The following is a 23248-nucleotide window of genomic DNA, read 5'->3' as shown; positions in this document are numbered from 1 at the left end:
GATATACAAAGAAATTCTGGAACAACAGAAAAAAAAACTCGGAGAGCTGCTAAACGTTTTGAAATCAACAACGATGCTATAGTAAACTAATAGTTTCCAAGTTACGATTTTTTTGAAATGATAGCGGGACTTTGTGGACACACAATACATTCCAGCTCTGCGTACTGGCCGTGAGGGACCGATAGTACCGATCGGCCGCCGCGTCATCCTGTGCCATTGATGTCATTAAGGTGTGGTATGGATAGGCGCCGGTTCAGCGCACCACTCACTCGGGTGTTATTAATTTCCCTAGCTACTGTTCGGTCAAGTATCTGCTCAGTTTGCATCACGAGGCCTAGTGCATCCTGTTCAAGTCCTGCCACTAAGAAAAAATACCTGGAGGTACCGGTAATTTATCCGGTTCCTCCACACAGCACTCAGCTATGCAGGCAGACATCCTTAACATATGTTGCAATAAAACCTAACCATTGTATTATATTGTATGTTAACCCCGGGCCTAGAAATGACTGAGAGGCTCAGTCCCCGCCGCAGCCGCAGTGGTCCACACAACCCCACGACGACTACCGCAGTCCACTTCACCCCTCCGCCGCCCCACACCGAACCCAGGGTTATTGTGCGGTACGGTCCCCTGTGGACCCCCCCCCCCCCCTCCCCCAGGGAACGTCCCATATCAGACGAGTGTAGCCCTTACGTTTGCGTGGTAGAGTAATGGTAGTGTACGTGTACGTGGAGAACTTGTTTGCCCAGCAATCGCCGACACAGTGTAGCTGAGGCGGAATAAGGGGAACCAGCCCACATTCGCCGAGGCAGATGGAAAACCGCCTAGAAACCACACACAGACTGGCCGGCTCACCGGACCTCGACACAAGTCCGCCGGGCGGATTCGTGCCGGGGACCAGGCGCTCCTTCCCAATCCGAAAAGCAGTGCGTTAGACCGCACGGCTAACCGGGCGGGCAAACCTAACCATTGTCACGCATCCGTGAATGAGTCGGAAATTAATCTTATACAACAAAAAGAAAGAAAATTGAAAATATCAGGTAGGATACAGACAGGGCCATTCTTGCCCAGAGCAGACGTCAGAGGATTTGTAACAAAAACTGAGTCTGTAGATTTGTTAATTTCAAAAAAGCCTATGACGCTGTTGACTGCGCATCACTCTTTTCGATATTAAAAGAATAAGGTCTACATCTGAAACCACCTGCAGCCATAAAATAGTCACTGACAGGCTCAAAGTCCAAGGCTAAATTTATGGGAGTAATCTCACATCCTTTAGAAATCAAAACGGGAGTAAGACAAGGAGATGGGCTGTCTCCATTACTTTTAAACTGCGCCTTCGAGAAAAAAGTTACAATAATGATGCAAAAAGGTATCAATCTTCAATGTTGAGCAACCGCTCACTTTAGGCGGAAGCAAAATATCCGTAGATTGCCTACCTTAGAGACGATTAAGCAATCTTAATTTGTAATATTCCATCAGCCCAAAATCAGACTGCGTTCTTGAAAAAAAAAATACTGCGGAAAAGACACTACAAGTGACAGGCAACAACCGAGCACCAAAATTTGTGGAGACGTAATATGGCATAATTAAAGAAGATACACAGCTTAATTATCTCGGTGAAACAATTCAGGCAAATGGAATCGAAACGAAAGGAAACGATATTAAATACCAAAGGTGGAAACAACATATCTACTTACCCAAGATATTCTACAAAAAGAAATGTAACTGCAGGTACAAAAAAAATTAAGATATTACAATACAGAAATTAAACTAGAATGCCGCTATGGATCAAAAACAATAATTTTGAACAAAAAAACAGACACTGAAAACATTGAGAATAAGGAGCGCAAAATCATAAGAAAAATTGTAGGCCAAAGCGTGTAAGCATGTAGATGAACGACATCGACTTAGAGACAAACAGGAAATCAAACAATAGACAAATATCCGTAATGATATTAGTAAACGCTGGTTAGGATTCTATGGACACATTAAAAGAAGGAACCCAGGAAGACTTACAAAACAAAAGGTTGAATTCTTTCACAACAACAGTAAAGCGGAAACGGATAAGATCAAATAGACTGTCATAGGCCAAAAATGATCCGTAATTTACTAGTTTCCAGGATTCTGGAAAGCATGACGTCAGCAATTCTATGGTTTACGAAATTATGGTTCAAATGGCTCTGAGCACTATGGCACTTAACTTCTGAGGTCAGCCGGCCGCGGTGGTCTAGCGGTTCAGGCGCTCAGTCCGGAACCGCGCGACTGCTACGGTCGCAGGTTCGAATCCTGCCTCGGGCATGGATGTGTGTGATGTCCTTAGGTTAGTTAGGTTTAAGTAGTTCTAAGTTCTAGGGGACTGATGACCACAGATGTTAAGTCCCATAGTGCTCAGAGCCATTTCTGAGGTCATCAGTCCCCTAGAACTTAGAACTACTTAAACCTAAGTAACCTAAGGACATCACACACATCCATGCCCGAGGCAGGATTCCAACCTGCGACCGTAGCGGTTGCACGGTTCTAGACTGTAGCGCCTAGAACCGCTCGGCCACACCGGCCGGCTACGAAATTATGGAATAAATTGCAGAGAAATGTCGAAGTTGCTAAGTGTTAATCTTCTTTATTACTTAATGGCTAGTTTCGAGCCTAGCCTCGTCATCAAATCATCCTTAAAAAGAGAAACCAGATAGCAAGTACTTTCCACATTACAAAACAGTGCCATACTACAAAGATAATTTATGGTAACTGGTACATACCCCAAACCTATGCAATAACATCCATTGCAGCAACCACGTAACTATTCATTCCAGTTAAACACATCTTGTAAATTAGTGCGGGGCTGAACTCGATCCACATAACTGAGGCATCGCACTGAGGAAGCTATTAGGAATACTACAATGGGAGCGCTTATCGGTACTGCACCGTCTAGAAGTAATTTTATTTTACATATTTTCTTCTTTCTCTCTTTTACGACTTTTTTTATAAAGTGATTAACTATACATGCGGTAACAAGCTTTACATCGAGCGAGGTGGCGCAGTGGTTAGCACACTGGACTCGCATTCGGGAGGACGACGGTTCAATCCCGTCTCCGGCCATCCTGATTTAGGTTTTCCGTGATTTCCCTAAATCGCTTCAGGCAAATGCCGGGATGGTTCCTTTGAAAGGGCACGGCCGATTTCCTTCCCCATCCTTCCCTCACCCGAGCTTGCGCTCCGTCTCTAATGACCTCGTTGTCGACGGGACGTTAAACACTAATATCCTCCCTCTAACAAGCTTTACAAAGTACATATTTCAAATACAGCAAAAATCTTTGCGAGAAGATATTTAGGCTATAGTTTGTAACGAAAGCAAGAAAGGCGTCTGGACGTCAGCATGCTGGCGTCGATGAATCAAATTTTGAACGCCTCCATCACGCTAGTAGCAGGAAAATAAGTTTTCAAAGCACGAACAAATAGATCCATAGACAAATTTTTTACCAACTTAGTGCGATATGGCAGGATAAGAAACTCCTACAGTATAGAAACCATACCTTCAGGTAGAAAACAATTACATAAAGTCAGACACAAAACAGTGGTAAGACCACATCGACATGTATAAAATCTTACATACAGTCAGAAATAGTTGGCCAGAGCTACACCAGATGACGTCCAAAACAGAAAACCTACGGGACCAAAATTAACAAATGGCAAGTTGACCAAGAAAAAAAAAGAAATGCAGAAGACTGGAAAACCGTCTTCTGAAGAGAGGAAAGAAGCACACAGGAAGAGTATGAAAGAAATGTGGGCAAGAAAGAAGGCAAATGCCCACTTCTAAATACATTGTTTATTCGCGCGTGACAAAATAACAAAAAAAGTAATTACCTTCTCATATTTTTGGGGCTACAGTCGTGTATTAAAGTTGAAATGATAGTTCCGCCATTTTAGTATACAAACTCCATTTATTTTATATTACTGTCGTGATTTCGCTATGAAGTACAACAACGGTGGGTATAGTTTGACTTAACTGAGTCCAATAATATCCAATAATGTTGTACCTGACAATGGCTTGTGGCCGAAATCTGATAGTAGTCTGTTTATAAGAGGCAGTTTCCCGTCTGGCTGACCCACACACTCACAGACTCATCCTCACCCAGCCCAAACCACAAAGGATAGAAACTTGAAATTCAGAAGCGGTGTCGATCTTATACTACAGACGCCGTTTAAGGAGGGGTTTTTCGAAGTTCCAGCCGTAAGAGGGACGAAATAGAGGATGAGAGGTTTTTTGAAAACATGTCGCTATTAAGGCAGTTTTTGTAGTCAGACCTACGAAATTTGCTATTTGGTTTTTCGGTCAGAAATAAAGAAATACAAGTTTCAGCATTATTGTACATTTAACCCCTTATGTGAATGAAATAGCGGGTAAAAGTTTTTTTGAAAATAAAAGATTATCGAAGTACTACTATAGTATTTTCAAAGTAATATGTACTAAAATTGGTATTTGACTTTTCGGTTGCAAATACAAAAAAAATACGTGCTGCAGCATTTTTGGAAATTCAACTCCCAAATGGTTGAAATAAGAGATGAAACGTTTTATAAAATGTTTCATTATGAACGCATTTGCAGAGCTAAATCTACAAAAATTTGCATTTGGCTTCTCGGTTAGAAAATTAAACACCTAAGGGGGTGAAATATGGCCAGACTGACTCAATGACTCGTCATCAACAAGCCTAAATCGCCAAGGACAGGAAATTGAACTTAAGAGAGAGTGTGGCTCTTAGACTGTAGGTATCGTTTAAGAAGTGATTATTCGAAGTTCCACCCCTAAAGCGGATGAAATAGGGGATGGAAGGCTTTTTGAAAATATGTCGCTATTTTGAAGACAGAACTATGAAGATTAGTATTTGGTTTCTCAGTCAGGAATAAAAAAATGTGTGTTTCAGCAATTTTGGAAATTTTGCCATGAAGGAGGTAAAATAGCGGGAGGAAGTTTCTTGGAAATAATTCGTTATTAAGGAGTAAAGCATTTCTAAAGCTACGGCTATGAAAATTGGTAACTGACTTCTCAGTTACAAATAAAAAAAGACGTGTTTCGATGTTTTTGGGTGTTCAACCTCTTCGGGGGTAAAAATTATAAAGAAACTGTTTTGTTGAAACGAAAAGTATTAAAAGTTAAATCCACGAAAACTGGTGTAAAGGCGGCCGGAGTGGCCGAGCGGTTCTAGGCGCTACATTCTGGAACCGGGCGACCGCTACGGTCGCCCGTTCCAATCCTGCCTTGGGCATGGATGTGTGTGATGTCCTTAGGTTAGTTAGGCTTAAGTAGTTCTAAGTTCTCGGGGACTGATGACCACAGCAGTTAAGTCCCATAGTGCTCAGAGCCAATTGAACCATTTCAACTGGTGTAAATAAATATGTGTTAGGGGATGAAAGTTCCTGTGAAAGTATGGCTACAAGGACGCAAAAGGCATGGTTAAACAGAATAGCTATTTGGTCAGAAGTACATTCGGAAAAGCAGTAATACTGTGGCCTTAATTAGCATGAAAAGCTTAGATGATGTTGCACTTTGTAAACAACAGAAAAATTTGATTACAGGGGAACAAAAAACAAAAAATCTGTGCAGACTATACACACTACGCGAGCGAAGCAGCGGGCGCTACGGTTGAGTAAAATAAAGAAGTTTGTACAATCAAATGGCAGAAACAGCGTATCATTAAGACAATAGACAGTAACCCCTGCCATGTAATTGACGGTGATTGGGAGAGTATGGATGTCGATGTAATGCGTAGTACGAGATTTATGTGGTGGAGCCGGAGAATGAGGTCAAGCGGGTGGAGCCCAGGTGAAGAGCAGGTGCGGCCAGGGTCAAGGTGCGCGGCGGACAATGGCCCTGGTGGTAGGTAGGCCACTGCGGAGAGCCGCGCGCGCCGAAATCAATAAGGAGCCCCAAACAGCCACCGCAGGCCGGAAGCGCGGCACCCAGCCGGCTGGGAGCTTCTCCTACGACTCCACGCTCAGGCAGGTGTCAATTGGGGATGGGCTAACACTGAGCTTCTATTAGTGTCATTTTTCTGTAACTGGTATTTTTAGTTGTAATTTGTCACAGTTTGAAATAATGGTTTGCTAATTCACGATCTGTATCCCTCCGCACTCCACCATCGTTAAAAGTTATATCTCTTATTTATCACCGCAGCTGTCACATTGCGATTTTATGTATCCGTAACTGGCACAGTCAACGGCCTTGGCCGGCCCGTGTGGCCGAGCGGTTCTAGGCGCTTCAGTCTGGAACCGCGCGACCGCTAAGGTCGCAGGTTGGAATCCTGCTTCGGGCATGGATGTGTTTGATGTCCTTAGGTTAGTTAGGTTTAAGTAGTTCTAAGTTCTAAGGGACTGGTGACCTCAGATGTTAAGTCCCATAGTACTCAGAGACATTTGAACCATTTGAACCAACGGCCTTACTGCAGAGGTAACGTGAAAACATCATCCGCTAAGCCACAACGCGGACGAAAATGGATATTCAGTGATCGTGACGGATTGTCATTGAAGAGTAAGACGAGAACGACAGCTGCAAAACTATCACAGTCGCGAATTCTCTCAGTACCAAAACAACACGGAGCTCCATAAGCTTGGAACTCCGTGACGAGCAGGAATTTTAAAACCACTCATCAGCGATGCAAATACTCGTAACAGGAACATGTGGTGCCGAAGCCACCTAACCTGGACCATGGAACTATCAGAAATGTCATTTGGTCGGATGAGTCTTATTTCACAATGTGTCCAACATCATGTCGAGATTAAGTCCCGAGAGCGAATTGCCGTGAGGGATCTGTGATGATTTGAGCAGCTATATTGTAGTGTTCCGTGGAACTGATGGCTACTCTTGAAAGGTCGTATTATTGCCTAGGATTATGTAACCATTGTCGCAGGTCAGGTCCATCCCACGGAACAATATCTGTTTCCCAATCGTGATGCTGCGTTCCAAGACGGAAGGGCCACTCTTCACATGCCTCGTATCGTCCAAGAATGGTTTTGAGAGCAGGTAGGAGAGTTTTCGCATCTCCTCTGACCATCTCGGTCACCAGATCTCAATATTATTGAACCTTTGTTGTCTACTTTGGAGAGATGGATGCGTAATCGCTATCCACCAACGTCATCGTTAGCTGACCGTGCAGTTATTTTGCACGAAGAGTTCTATGAGATTACCTTGAAAACCATACTGGACCCGTATTTATCCATTTCGAAACGACTGAAAGTGTTTTAAATGGCAACAGGTTTCCTACACCGTATCAGGCATGATAACGTATTGCGTTTATGGTGTTCTATGGATCTCCTCCAGAGAGACACATTGGTGTGTACGCCCTGTCGGTACCTGTTCTTGTTCTGGTCATGATGCCATTGTTTCACTGCGAGAGTCATCTCGTCGTCGTCCTCAAAATGTCTTCGACAAATGCTATCATTTAATGGCCCAAACAAGCGGAACTATGACCTAGGACAGGGTTATAGCGTGGATGGGGTGGAACGTGAAAAATAGGATGTGTAGATAAAACATCGTTCTTTCACGTGTATAATTATTCTTGTGTGGAATAAATAACTGTTGAAGCGAAAAATGTGCGACATTACTTTCTTGGCAACCCTCATAGTGACACTAAATTGTTGCGTAACCAACATACTACACTCATGTTCAGAAAAAACGGAACACCTTGAACGACTCGAGCTAGGTCGTTCATATTCATAGGACATGTACATTAGTATGTTCTGCAGAAATGGCGAGCATTTTAACCACGTCGGCCCGCCAGTTGAAGGCCAACATCGATACCGCGGAGCAATACCGCCCGCCGGCAAAATGTGCCCGCGGCTCTCGTTCTACATCTCCATCTACATCTACATGGATACTCTGCAAATCACATTTAAGTGCCTGGCAGAGGGTTCATGGAACCACCTTCACATTTCTCTATTATTCCAATCTCGTATAGCGCGCGGAAAGAATGAACACCTATATCTTTCCGTACGAGCTCTGATTTCCCTTATTTTGTAGTGGTGACCGTTCCTCCCTATGTAGGTCGGTGTCAACAAAATATTTTCGCATTCGGAGGAGAAAGTTGGTGATTGGAATTTCGTGAGAAGATTCCGTCGCAACGAAAAGCGCCTTTCTTTTAATGACTTCCAGCCCAAATCTCGTATCATTTCTGTGACTCTCTCTCCCATATTTCGCGATAATACAAAACGTGCTGCCTTTCTTTGAACTTTTTCGATGTACTCCGTCAGTCATACCTGGTAAGGATCCCACACCGCGCAAAGTATTCTAAAAGAGGACGGACAAGCGTAGTGTAGGCAGTCTCCTTAGTAGGTCTGTCGCATTTTCTATTACATCTCGCCATAAACCGAAGGTAACGGATCAGTGTGACTTTGGCACACTTTCCCAATGCCTCGCAGACATATGTGCGAAACGTACCGTCTAATCAGCGACTTTGAAAGAGGATGCATTATTGGCATGAGAGAATGTGGTGCATCCATCCGGGAAACTGCTGCTCGTGTTGGACAAAGTGTTTCGGCAGTCCAAGTTTCTGTGCAGAATGGAGAATGGTTCACGGAAAGCCATACAACACGGCGAGCTGGGTCATGTCACACTACTTAGCAGTGGAGCAGTGTAACAAATCGTATATCTACCTTTGACGAATGTGCAGAAACGTGCCAAACGCAATGGTGAATGAAACGACGTCACTGGGGACAGGAATGGCATCAGATAGTGTTTTCGGACAAATCCAGTTTATGTTTGTTTGAAAATGATGGCCGCAGACAGGGGGAGCGCCATATCACTGACTGCATTCGCACAAAACACTCACCGCCAACTCAAGGCCTTATGGAATTGTGTGCTATTGGGTACCACCACAAAGCACAGTTGGTGAGTATCCGGAGCACTGTGACCAGTGTGACCTACGTGAGTGACAACCTGCGACCCGTAGCCATTATCTTTCTGCACAACATCCCCAGACGCCATTTTTCAGCAACCAATACACGACCACATCTTGCTGCACGAACACTTTACTTCTTGGTGTCACAGAATGTCAGCCTTTTGACCAGGCCTGCCAGATCACCAGACTTGTCGCCAATCGAGAATATGTGTTATATGGTGAAACGGCGGGCGAAGTGCTGTGCCCCAACAACCACAGATGATCTTTGGGAACAGGCGAATGCAACATGGATGGCTATAGTACAGGACGCCATTCACTTCTTATACACGTCGATGCCATCACGTGTGAAACAAGTTATCAGGGCCTATGGCGGACCCAGTGCCTTCTAGGCAACAGGACATGTGCTGAACCCAGGTGACTGAAATGCTAATCATTTCTCCAGAACATACTTGACCTTTGAATATGAACGTCCTATCTCTAATCGATCAAAGTGTTTTTTTTTATGAACATCAGTGTAAAACTAAAATGGCATGAGTTAACAATGAAGTCATACATTCAGCTGACGAGTTTGTGTATTTAAGGCTACTGAAGAGGATGACTGGATGAGCAGCAAAAGAAATGATCAAGAGGTTACAAACCGCCAGGAATGAGTATGGTAAACTAAATAGGATATTCACAATTAAGGCTCTGATCTGCCTGAAGAGAGAAGTTGACAGTCTGCGTGTATTACTCTTACGGTAATGAGAGGTGGGATTTTAATGTGGAATTCAGCAGAAACGAAGATTTTCTAAGAGAGCTGTGGAGTGATACCTGTTGTCAAATGAAATAAGTGTATGGCATTATTGGTCGGGAGGCCCCGTCCGGGGAAGTTCGGCCGCCGAGTGGAAGTCCTATTTCAGTGGACGCCACATTGGGTGACTTGCGGGCCGGTGATGAGGATGAAATGGTGATAAGGACAACACACCACTGAGTCCACGAGCGGAGAAAATCCCCAACCCGGGCCTGGAATCGATCCCAGGCATGGGAGGCAAGCACGTAACCACACAGCTAAGCAGGCGGATGATACCTGTTGTGTATTACTGGGAGTGATGGAGGACTGGAGTTGATTATGACTGTTATGAAAATTAAGTGAAGCTGACTGGGAATTGGGATGGCCAAGGATATCATTTGTGCAATTCCACGAGAAAGTTGTGGTATCGATAATAATGATGTCACATAGTTTCTGAAGTTAGCACTACGAGAGACACAGACGACAGCGCTCTCTATCCGGTTTTGTCGAGGTCTACGAGCTCCGCGACTGTTTCAGCCCATTTCATCAGGTGCAGTCAGCCAGGACACTTCGCTTCATCCGGCCAGAGTGGCCGAGCAGTTCTAGGCGCTACAGCCTGGAACCGCGCGACCGCTACGGTCGCAGGTTCGAATCCTGCCTCGGGCATGGATGTGTGTGATGTCCTTAGGTTAGTTAGGTTCTGATGACCTCAGAAGTTAAGTCCCACAGTGCTCAGAGCCATTTGAACCATTTGAACCACTTCGCTTCAACTTCGCACCACCTTGCAAGTTATGTAATATGTTTGCATATGTTTATCCACTAATAGAGGTGCTTAAACCGTCTCTGCAGTACCGAGAGATTAGTACCTTTTCCTGTTCCTGTTCCTTACCCACGCGCCGCCTCCCAGGCGGGATACAAAAAAAGTAAAACACACGTGACATCAGAAAAGGAGTGATGAAGATCATGATGATGATAATGATGATCATAGTAATGATAATCATGATGATTATGACAGTGGGAACGGGACCTTATGGAGATTTGACCTCATGGAAAAATGTTACTCAATGATTCGTGAACGATGTGTGGCCAATAATTGTACTCTTACAAGTCGGTAAATGGCAAAAGGAAGTCAGAGTCGCATTCCAACAAAGCATACATGTGCGCAGTATTCTGATATGAAAGTCACGTCGGGGACCCTCTGCCAGCCTCCCAGAGTCATTTAGCCAGAGATGAGACGGAAGCCAATCTCGGCAGACAAACATTTGCTGTGGGGCACGGAGCATGCATGCACCGTGTTTGTTCGTAGCGGATCGAAGCCACTCACTCGTCTGCATCCCTGCTCTCCACCTGTCTCACCGTAGTACGTCTACCTGGCGAACATCTCCGCAGAGACTTTCAGGAATATTTACATTGTTTCTCGTGGCATTTTCTGCACACGTTTAGCTTACGGTCAGCAACAGAATAAAGATTTGAATAATACCGCTAACCAGGTATCCCCCTGTTCAAGTGAATGGCGTAGAGAAGAAAACAAACGGTAATTAGTAACAATTTGTAGTAAACACTTCACTTGACGCATCTTAGATCATAGAGCCTCATGAACAAGTACTGCATGTTACTCAGTGCTTAACGCAAAAACATTGCAATAACAGAGTTCAGGCAATTGTTACGACAAAACAAATGTATTCTTCATAGTGAGGTCTGATGTGAAAAGTGTAGCATAAAACTACAAACTTTGTGTGAGCGCATAAAATGTACCATGAACCGTGAATTATTTACTACACCCTATTTGCAATAATGTGTCTTGTCCGTCAAGTAATTACAAGAAAAAAATAAGGTACTTGTAACTCATCCTCATAAAATCTCGTGGTAGACATTTACTTGAAAACTATGAAACTATGAAAGTTTCTGCAATGTGTTATTGGCACTGTTACACGAATTCATATTTCGTTAATGTTCGTAATAGCCTGATTCGTGATTTATTTCCACTGAAAAAAGGTAAATAACTGTCAGTCCATTGGAATACACAAGTACTGAATTCTGAGTGTGCCTCACTTGGAAAACAACGTACAAACGAATGACAAACATTCACATGTTACTGCGAAGTTCTGGTAGTACCAAAAAGCCTTAGAAACAGTCGTAGTTAACGAAAAGATGGAACGCGAATAACAATCGAAAACCTGTTTTTAATATCTGAATTACAGTACTGCAGAAATAGGTTTATTGCGTAATTAACACCTTCCAATGGGTTGAGCTGATTAAAATTCTCGTGGTAAGATGTAATTTATTAGACTATTCTTGCTGAAAGAATTCTTTTGTCCACTAAAGTATTTAAATAGCATCATATCTTACAGTAATGTAACTGTATTATGTTAAAAGCAACAATTATCTCTCAAAAAACTTCATTTCATACCTTTCAAGAATCCGTTTCTGAAATATGGGCAATAATTTGGCGAAGCTCTTATTCTGAGTACTATTCTAAAAATTTCATTAAGTTCGATTATGTGTAATGTGTAAGTAGTGAAACGGGTTGAAATAGGAGTCCTTCTATACAGATTTAAGTTTACTGTAGTGCCAGTTCTGTCAATAACAGAAATGCTCCTTCAACACGAGTGCATCCTGTTTATTTAAGGCCGTGTTGACATTCAAAGGTGATGTTTCCAATATGTTACTTGCAATCAATTTTAATAACTTAAGGATAGCTTCACACTCATAGTATTTCCACATTTCAGCATTTAAAGTCCATTCGACTATTAAAATTTTCAAGCTCAATGATAAAATCTGCAAAAGTTGTAAAAATTGTTTATTTCTAAAAAGGAAAGCACAACCCGGTTTCAGGACCGGGTTGAGCTTTTCTTTCTATAAATAAATAAGATTCCAATTTTGTCAGATATTATGTTACCTGTTGGTCAAAAATTAACATGTATAATCTAGCGGATCAGACATTAAAACTGAATGTAAGTGGCAGTGCAATGTTTAGTTTTCCAAATTCGATACATTCATGTTTATTGATCAACGAGGTATATTGTATTTGACGAAACATGAAACTGAACACTTGTAGAGACTTGAATGTCACGTTTGTAAAGCACAAATGCTAGAACGTTGTGATTGACTGAGTCTGCCAATTATTCTATCTCTGCTACTAGATACATTGTAGCTTAGGTGTCATATCACATCAAACGCTGAGGCGCACCATGAACGAAAATATTTATTACATCTTTTTTAGTAATTTTACGAACGTCGAAGTCAAATTTTATTGCACATATAGAAATCGAGGAAACTGTCTAATCCAGTTGCAATTATTTGCTTCAGTGACTACAATCGGCTTAAACATTTAGGTAATTATCAAGTGCGAAGAACAAGTCCATCCTTCTTCGCGACAATTCTCGGCTGCACTCTTCAGGGGCAATGACGATGCCCCTGGAGCGTTTTCGATGGCAAGTGTTTGACCACCCGCCATAGAGCCCGAACTTAGCTCCCTTTGATGTTCATCTCTGCTTACATGAGCCGCTGGCTATGACGACAACATTTGGGCACAGGAAACGAACTGCAGACAAACGTACAGAAGTGACGGAAAGCACACGTGGCTGCCTCCTATAACGAGGGATTGTGAAATTGGTACAAGGCTAAGACCAATGTCTGCGTCAGTGTGGTGACTATGTAGGATGTAGCTGTAGGATGTAGCTAACTGTTGCAGAAAAAGAAAAAAAAGTTTTTGATTTTCACTGTGGTTTCAATTCTGCGACCACTCGAACCTTACTTTCAGAATAGCCTTCGTATTGCCCGTAAGCCTTCCATCCTCCGCAGATCTTATCAGCTCGTTTGTTTTACTGAGAGTGACGTGTTGAACCACCTGCAAACGGCACACCGTCGGTACTTCGTACAAATATTATTGGTTTGCTGTCCTGCTCCATTTTTATAGCGAGCGGAAATATTTTTATTTATGTACCTTCTCTTGGTCCCTATGTGAGATATACGACAGCGGCAGCATAACAGTCTCACAATCTTCTTCTCTAAATTTATCCGACAATGTTTCGCGACAACTACACCACATTTCTTCACTCGAATTCCCTTACTATTACTGTAACCATCCCGTGCCAGCTATTGCGACCTGTTAAGACTCCAGCAACGCGCCTCTGAATTTTTTCGATTTCTATTGCCACGCCGATTTGATAGAGATTCCAAACCCCGAACCAATAATCTGGTATTGATCACACTGGTGCGTCGAATGTAATCTCGTTTACAGATGCATTGCACTTTCCCAGATCCTTTACAACAAGTCCGTCTTCCACTGACCTTCCCTAACACTGATTATAAGCGATCGTCCCGTTTCTTATTACTTCTTAGTATTACCCCTGACTCCTATACAAAGTGACATATTGAAGATGTTCACAACTAACCTTGTATTCGGATACCATCAAGTTCACTCTCTTTATTATTACGTTTACAGACAGCGGACAATGTTTTTTCTTTTTTTTTTTTTTTTTTTTTTTTAGATTTCCGTATCTCAGCCAGTAAAAACGGAACCCCAGTACGAATGTACGAATGCTTTGTTGTCCGTTAGGCTGTCGTCTGTCTGTTGTTAAGACCCATTTTTTTCACTAGTGGCAAATAAGGGTATCAAGCAGAAATGTCAAATACTAGGGTCTACGGTTCCTTGGCGTTCTGTATAAGAAATGTGAACTTCTAAATCAATGAGATCGAAGTATCCGGCCATTTATGTCACACATTTGGATTCTCACAAACTGACTCATCGAAACCTATAAACGAACTGTCTATATTGGTAATTAAGTTTTTACGGAACGCTCAGAGCGCAAGTCCTATTCGCACGTGTCCGGTCTTTATTTTTAGTCCACCTGTTATTGTCTTGACTTCCAATTAGAGTGACTGTCTGCAGGCTGGGAGAGAGAGGAAGTTTGGGGACGCCAGTCTTCTCACAGGTGACACACACAGATGAATGTCGTCCGCATACAGCATCACGTGACGAAAGTCCGCCTGGGAGGAGTTACTACTATGTGAGCCTGGCCTAGACGTCGGTGCCGTTCTTTTGTACAGCTACATCCGCACGGAGAAAAACTTTTGTGTGACTAACACGTGAGACATAATGTGTCCGCGAAACACATGACTATCGGTGAAATAGAGGCTAAATCCATAGGTAAACATAGCTAACAGGTTAGGAAAAGGCCCCATGAAACCTACAGAACAGCAATGACTTCATACCACAGAGAGAGTTTGTTGACCTGTCTGGTGAAAGTTTTGTGTCTGAAATGCTGACAGTACGAAAGCGGGGTACCATTGCAAGCTGTGAAAGTCCATGTGAACTGAAGCAGACAAACACTTTGCAAGCTCAAGCAGAATCATATTCGTGTAGCCACGCCGGAAGCACTTGACATGTGAGCACCTGAAACAAGCTTGCTGCAGAGGCTCCTATGGCTGTCTCTTTTTTTTTTTACTGTGGTTATTAGGAAAGTATTATTCTTTTAACTTAGCTTGTTGCAGAGTCAATTGTAATACAAAAGCCTACAGTAAGTAATCAAACTAAGATCTAAGCATAAGAGAAGGAAGAGTCTACTTATCTACTGAAGCACTCTAAATTATATTAACTACAGATCAATATTATTAATAAATGAAAACTACAGTTACCATTATATGAAAGCAGCAATTTTAGTGTTACTTACTAGCAAAAGATAGTTATGAATAGGCTTAGAGATGTCAAAGTAAAGAGTAAAAGAATATCACTACAATTTTAAAAGATTTGTCTAAGAAGATGTACAAAAAAAGAGAGTTGCAAATATTTTAAACATTATATATGTGATATGGCATAAAGAAAGCTTACTACCTTCTTGCAGCAGTCCTCACGAGGCAGCGGCACTTAATAGTCTGTCTTTTTTTGTTTGTATCACCCGGAAAAGTCTTTTTTTGGCAACAGCACAAAACACACACAATGCGTTGTTAAGTCGGACAGAACAGTAACACATTTTTGTTGTTGTTGTGAGAGAAGAACGGAGACGTGTAGACAAGTAACAGACATTTGCATGTGCAACTTTTTTTTGTTTTGGAGGCGGTATTTTTTTGTTTAATATCCTGTAAGCTCGGCAAACGTGGAGTCCAAGTCGTCGGTAATCGACTTGTATTTCTCCTTCTCGTTGAATAGGTTGTCTGGAACACGAAGCAAGCAATGCCGACAGTTAGTGAAGCCAGGAGCGTTACATCTGGCGCAACTTCACACAATACACAGGCTATGGCAAATAGCAAAGCGTTTATGACAACACAAGTAAATTTGACATCTCCAACAATGCAATAACATATTCGAAGCTCCACGTACAAGCACACGTTGACAAAACTACAAGTATTAGACAAAGTATAAACAGAAAGGCTAATTTGTTAGGTACAAAAATTTCTACAAGGTGAATTAATACTACAGATCTACTTGACTACAAGTATTACAAGACGCACAAGGTAAAAGCTAACTCCACCGACGAGTTTAGGAAGATCGTTCAGGAATGTAGAATTGGTGGTTTGATACTGGGAGCCTATGGACTCCGATTCATTACTAATGAAATATTTCGTTGTCTTATGGCAAAATGTATTATGACGATTGGTCCATGACAGTTAGACTACAGCACATTGAGTTTCAAATGCATCTATATTCTGCATAAAGGAGCATTACACATGATAAAACTGTGAATTATGGATAGACTTACACAGGGCCTAATGCTTTGTATCTTTGGCAGATTTATGTGTTCTGTGTGAGCGTCGTATGTAGACAAACCGACCCTCCATTTTATATCATATCCGCATTGATTGGTAACTGGTCCTGAGTTATTGAGTTCACAGTTATATCTCAGTTATCGAGCAGTTAAAGAAGCTATTGAGAAACGTGACATTCAACATGACTGAGCAGATTCAGTGGCTGAGTTTTGGAGTCAAGATAACACAAGATCTTGATCCCCGTAGTGTCGGACTAAAGGACAAAATTTCAGCATGGTACAGCCGCTAATAGAAATAAAGTTATGTGAATACTGGATAAAAATTCTCAAATTTCCACGTCAAAATCTGATAAAATCCCAAGATTTTGATGATTTTACTGACCTCTTCTGGGGCTGATGACGATAATTGAGGCAGTCATCGAAATGTGGGATTTCATCCGAACTTGACGCGGCAAGTTAACCGGGAATCTCGCAGTGAAGACTTCGTAGCCGTCCATGAATATTGTTTATTTTTAGGAAATAAACATTTCTCCGGCATTTGAAAGTAATTCGAGCTACTCGCAGTTTTCTCGAGGAAGAAGGGAAAACGCCTGTAAATACTGATAGCTCTGTCTTGGAAAGTCTCTTAAGTAGTGAACAGTTAAAGCTCGCAGTCTACATCGTGGCTGTTTGTCTTGCATGATAGACGAAAAAGTCGTTTTGTCGGAAAAATCTAAGCAAGGGTTTACAACTTTATGATATACAGGGCATCAAATCCCGTCTGAGGCTTGCGATCATTTTTATGTTAATACTTGGCAACCAATGCCATACAATCGCAATAAAGTCATGAGATGTTCAATTGCTGCTCTGCATCAAGACTGCTTGTGTCGCATTTATAGTTACATGTTATTGGACACTTTCTTTGAGTTGTCAAGGCTGTACGCCTGAGTCGATAGGAAGGAGTTGAAATTTGTGATGTCTGAAGATGGGTGTAATCCCGAAACACGTAACATGTTCCAATAAAAGGGTCAATTGATCATCTCCTGACTTTATTGCGATTGTACAGCATTGTTTGCCAATTATTTACGCCTTTAATCTTTCATATCCTACTGAACTGCAGCCCAGATAAAACATCTTTGACCTTCCACATCTGTCGGAATGCCAGCATAAAGGTCATGTCGTTTGTTATTCCCTGTCTGAAACAATGCTTACAGCAAGTGGAATTCGTAAGATTTCATAAGCAGCAGTTCACACAGGACACGCTACAGTGCAGTATTTCGTAATTTCAATATGTATACATACCCTAACAGTGTATATGTGAGTGTTTACGCAACCGTGTGTCATATAATTTTTGTAATCCTAATCTGAAATCCGTAGATGCCTTGTACTCGAATACTTGCAAAAGCAATCCTCTCCTAAAGCAAACTCAACAAATTCTAGCTTTCCTTGTGGCAGATGCCAGGATCATTATGATATTACGAATATGTAAAGTGGCATTTCTGTAAGGTGTTATAGCCTACCTGTCGTGGCCCAATAAACAGAAACTAACGAATGAAACTGTTAAGTAATAATAACAATAAATGTTAGTGGAGTTCATACATTATTTGAATCACAGTACATCAGACTCCTGATTAATCACTCCAGGTTCATCGGTATAATAACTGTTCATACTTGGTACTTCATAGCTAACTACGGACAAATTGCACTAAGAAACTACAGCAAATAGGCATCACATAGACTACAGCTACACATGCATTGCAGACAAAGGCATACGCTAGCAGATAGCGATCAGCGTTCTACCTTGCAGTTTGGTTAACAACTACTTGAGATGGGTGCGACTACTTGCTCGCTACTCTACACGTGTTAGCTCTCTTCTACAGCCACACACTACCACTACGTACTACTTTTCCGATGTCGGAATGCATCCTCGTGGCTAGGAACGCCCCGAAACGGTCCTCTTCAGGACTACGCATCTCGTCTGTGTGATGCGGGATGCTGAGCACCTCCGTTTGGTCTCCGGCGGAGGAGAAACCTCAGTTTGTTTCCGAACAGGTATTACGACGTTTCATGGGTGATTTTACTATCCCTGCGTCACACTGTTTGAGCACTAAGGTCATCAGAGCATACCAGAAGATAGTCACCTCCCAAGAATCATCACGCTGATGCCTTTAAACAGTATCTTTGGTCTTGATAATGGCATCCGTTCGACGTTGACGACAGTCTACAAGCAACCATAAATAAAATAGCCTCTGGCTGCAAGGATGATTTCTACCTTTTTTATTACACGATCGATATCGGGACTACCAGTCCTAATTTCAGATGAGCCTTAAATACACGTCTCACTGATGTTAGCTGTTGTTTTTCTGGATCACTGCCGGCTGTCAACCGAATCATAAGATTACAAGCCCCATGCAATACCACACAAAGTAACACCTCACTCGTCAGCAACAGACTCTACTCTGTTGCCTCTAGTGAGCTATCATTTTGTGTGGTACTGTACACGTGGGGCATGCACACTTACCATTCACTTGACAGCCAACTGTGACGCAGAAAAATAATACATAACATCTGTTAGATGTTTATTTAAGGTGCATCTGAACTTAGGACTGGCAGTCCCGATATCGAACGCGTGGTAAAAGAAAGTTGTAAAACCATCCCTGCAGCCAAAGGTTATTTTACTTATAATTGATAATCATATTTGGCTGCGTTCCGACAGTCCACTACTATACATAGTCGAGAGTCTGCAAGTTTTTCTGGTTTTCCATCTTCAGCAGAAGCCACTCATTCATAATTAGACGTGGTAGAGCTACCAAATTGCAGGAATATTCTTTGTTAGGTTTCTCTTGCTGTTGCAAATAACACCATACATAATCTGTGGCATTAAAACTGGTTGATTTAGCGTGCTGGTCGAGTTGTTCCTCGAACCGGGGATGCATGTGTGCAGCTCTATGAACACGGCTGTTGTTGTCTTGGAAGACAGGTTTCCACAGCATACTCGCCATAAAGATGAGGGAGCAAAGACAAGCTCACTGAGGATGTTAAACGTCCTGCTTCACTGTGTCAGTAATCTGAATGAATAGCCCCAAGCTATGGTACAGAAAACGCCCCTGAAACATCACAGAACGATCTTTGCCTAAAGTACACCTTCCACATATGATGGCCTAAATGCCTTGAGTGGCTGTAGTGTCCTACTCATACTTTGAACAACATTAATAAGTCTTTACCAAAAATAATAAAAAGGGGTGAGGAAGCTGCGCGAAGTATTGCTGGTGGGCACTGAGATAGCGACATGAGTGTCACAATAACAGACATTCAAGGGGATTGTGAGAAGACTATAGCTGAGTGCAGCAGTAAACTGTACCAGACGCCAATAATCATAAAGCAAGTGGGTCGACGTCACCACACCAGGCCAAGTCTCCAGTTATGGGCGACGTGACTAGGTAGCAGGCTTTTGCGAAACAAATGAGCAGCAGAGGCATATAAATATGTATAATTGAGATAAGGGGACTTTTCGTCGCCGGGAACCAGCAGCTCCACTATAACGCCTAATCCGGACAGCGAGTGGAGAGGGGGAATAGCAGCAGCCATGAGCTCTACACCGGACTATGTATTCCGCCAGCAATAAGTCCTTCATTGGACTTGGTACCATAGCCCCACGACTTGACGTCCACGCCTGCTGCCGCCGACGCTGAGTCCCTAATGGGATTTGGCGCCTCAGCGGCAGCTGCCACCCGTTTGCTGCCAGAGGGGAGCGAGTCAACCCTCCTCCACATACCGCCGCAGTGACGTGCGCAGAGCGAGGGCCACCAGGTCTCCACGCCGCCGAGGGAAGTAGCTCGCCACTGACGTCAATGGCCGTGTCCTCGAAAGGCTGCCGGCCTACTACAGGCCTGTCATCATCATTGCACGGCACCTTCTCAGCATTCAGGGCAGAACCCGCTGCCCATACTTCAGCGCCGGCCATGGACAGCAAAGAGACTTTTTTGGCTCGCTCAGTTGTGATGCGTCTTGAATTGGAGTCTTTCTTTACTGTCAACTGTGTTTCCACGAGGCCCTCCAGCCCACCACTCATCACTCTCACACTTCACGGCCGTCGATGCACTCAACGCCTTGTATCACTTTAAAAGAGGCAATCTTCAGACCTGTCATGGCGTACCACACGCCCCCAATCAAATACTGTCCAGTTTTTCTGATCCATTGAAGATGTGCAGCTACCTGTATGACTGCAGTCAGTGGCCCTTAACGATGTACCAGGATCCAAATGTCCGTAGCATGCAGTACCCTCCAGAATTCCGCTTCCCAACTGATTGACATAGATGTCCATTCACTAAATGCAGCAATGTCAGTGATAAAGTTTGACTTGTGTCTCCTGTCACTGTCACTGCCCCTGCCAGCGTCTTATTACGGCCATTGTTCTGATACTGTATTAAATGATAAACCATTCCTTGTAGGCAAGTTGGACAGTCGTCGTTCATACGCCTAGAATTTGTGGAACTTAATTCACTTTCTGGTGATGGGAACGTCCAAACACGATGGATCCTTTCTGCCCTTTTGTCACGTATCTACGTCAACCCTTCTAACTGCGCTAATTCCGCACAATCGATTGCCACCTACACACCACTTAACTACCCGATTTACGTCAGCATTAGAGGGTGACATGACCGTCTGTCACGAGATCTTCAAATCTACAGAGCTCCATAGCGACCACTGTGCTACTTAAATGGACTGACTAATACCGTGTCCGCTGAGATTTGTTATCTCGATAATGTGGATGATTTTAGGTAGGGTAGCTTTCAAGGTATAGCGCCAGATACAATTACGCCATATTGAAGTTATTCTACAACGAAAAACAGACATAGTTACCGTTAAAACCCACCGGAATTCGAGAATTACAGTTCACTGATACTCTGAGGAACTGGTTTACGAAAAATTAGAGAATCACAATACTTTGGCTGAAATCTCTTTGATGATGAACAGATACTTTCGTAAAACCTGTCGACAAGTTTCCTGCATTCTGGTATTAAAGCCACTAATTCTTAAATGAAATCATTTTTAAATATAGCGAAACTTAATCATTACGGGAACAAACTCGTATATCTCCCTACGGTGACCAAACGGAGGGCTCTGTTTTTATGACACAGGGGTGGGTATCTTGCAGAATCCACTTGCAAGTTCACTGGAGAAAATAAGAAATTCTAAATACATATTAGCTAGCCGCAGTGATGAGAATTGTTTATGTACAATGGATATCACATATTTTACACAGTTCCCAGTGGTAGTGACTCGTTTCAGGATTCGACTTTAGCTTCTCTAGTCCTTTAGAACAAATGTATAAGGAGTACGATTTCATGGAATACGATTTGTTACAACTCTCGCTTTCCATTATATCCGTACATATGCATTTCCCGACCGTTATTAGAAACAGAACGTGTTGACAGCTGATATTCGCTAACTTTACAGTAAAAAGCAACTCATGATTCACAAATCGAATATGCACAAAAAAAAAAGAAAGATGTGTTCAGGGTAGTCATGTCACCCAGTCCTGAAAATGCCATATTTTGTCGTGTGCGATCCGTAGTTGTCGCTACCACTGGGGGCGTAGCGGCAGAGGGCGCTAGGGAGCAGAGTGTGGAATGAGCAGATGCGCTGTGTGTACCTTCCAGCCTGTCCACCTCCTTCTGCAGCTTCTTGACCGTCTTCTCGGCGAACTCGGCACGGGCCTCCGCCTGGAACATAGGCACACCAGCACAACTTTATACCACTGACTACAGACACCCACTTTGCTCGCAGCGCACCGCGAATGAAGCTAAAAACAACGCACTTGCACACACACACACACACACACACACACACACACACACACAGTATTTTAACGGCAACAGCTTTTACATTTTAATAAACAGATGATACACGTAACTAATATCATATTTTTCTTCTGTGATCATTACTTACAAGGGGACCGCGAGTATTCGTCATCACCGATTTCGTCCAAATTGATGGTAGGGATTGGCCAGAAATGAAAGTGACAGAAGCGAGAGTTACAGATTGGGAAGCATAAAAAGAATAGTAAGTTTCGCATGGACCTGATAGGCATGTGTTTATGTTGGAGTTGTTTTCCAGCAGCAGGTGGCGCAGCAGAAAGAGTGTGGAACGGTAATCCGAGGGTAGTGAATCGAGTCTCTATCCGAAAACTTTCGTTTCCTTTCTTTCTTATAAATTTTTACAGTTCTTTGCAAATAAACCAAAATAATGCTTAATATATTTTTCCAATTAATATCTACATCTACGTCTACAGGGATACTCTGCAAATCACATTTAAACGCCAAGCAGAAGGTTCATCGAACCGCCTTCGCAATAACTCTCTATTATTCCAATTTCGTACAGCGCGCGGAAAAAACGAACACCTATATCTTTCGGTGCGAGCTCTGATTTCCTTTACTTTATTGAGGTGATCGTTTCTGCCTACGTAACTCGGCGCCAACAAAATCTTTTTCGCATTTGGTGATTGAAAGTTCGCGAGAAGATTCCGTCGCAACAAAAAACGCCTTTGTTTTAATTATGGTCATCATGCACTCTCCCCTATTTCGCGATAATACAAAATGTGCTGCCCTTCTTTGAACTTTCTCTATGTACTTCGTTAATCCTGTCTGGTAAGGATCCCACTCCACGCAGCAGTATTCTAAAAGAGGACGGACAGGCGTTGTGTAGGCAGTCTCTTTAGTAGATTTACATTTTCTAAGTGTCCTGCCAATAAAACTCAGCCTTTGGTTAGCCTTCCCGACAACATTTTCTGTGTGTTCCTTCCAATTTAAGTTGTTCGTAATTGTAATTCCTAGGTATTTAGTTGAATTTATGGCCTTTAGATTTGACTGATTTATCGTGTAACCGAAGTTTAACGGATTTCTTTTAG

The 23248-nt window shown here is 42.7% G+C and overlaps 1 protein-coding gene across 2 annotated transcripts in view; it reads right to left on the bottom strand.

The window, feature by feature from the left end:
* The window catches only part of LOC124709146 (tropomyosin-1), a 100672-nt gene that overhangs the window by 14801 nt on the left and 62623 nt on the right, over positions 1 to 23248 (bottom strand). Inside the window, exons 9-10 of one of the 2 annotated variants that reach the window (XR_007005392.1) lie at positions 21995 to 22064; positions 15489 to 15808 (exon numbers count right to left, since the gene is read on the bottom strand). Coding sequence is in view for 1 of the 2 variants with exons in the window: in XM_047240818.1 (XP_047096774.1) it covers positions 21995 to 22064 (70 nt within the window). In the remaining variant the exon portion in view is untranslated. The remainder of the gene's footprint in view (positions 1 to 15488; positions 15809 to 21994; positions 22065 to 23248) is intronic. The other variant, XM_047240818.1, reaches the window with a different exon arrangement.

This window comes from Schistocerca piceifrons, chromosome 7 (assembly GCF_021461385.2).
Source record: "Schistocerca piceifrons isolate TAMUIC-IGC-003096 chromosome 7, iqSchPice1.1, whole genome shotgun sequence".
Lineage (NCBI taxonomy): Eukaryota > Metazoa > Arthropoda > Insecta > Orthoptera > Acrididae > Schistocerca > Schistocerca piceifrons.
The sequence above is the reverse complement of the archived record's forward strand: the minus strand, read 5'-3'. Positions and strand labels throughout refer to the sequence as shown.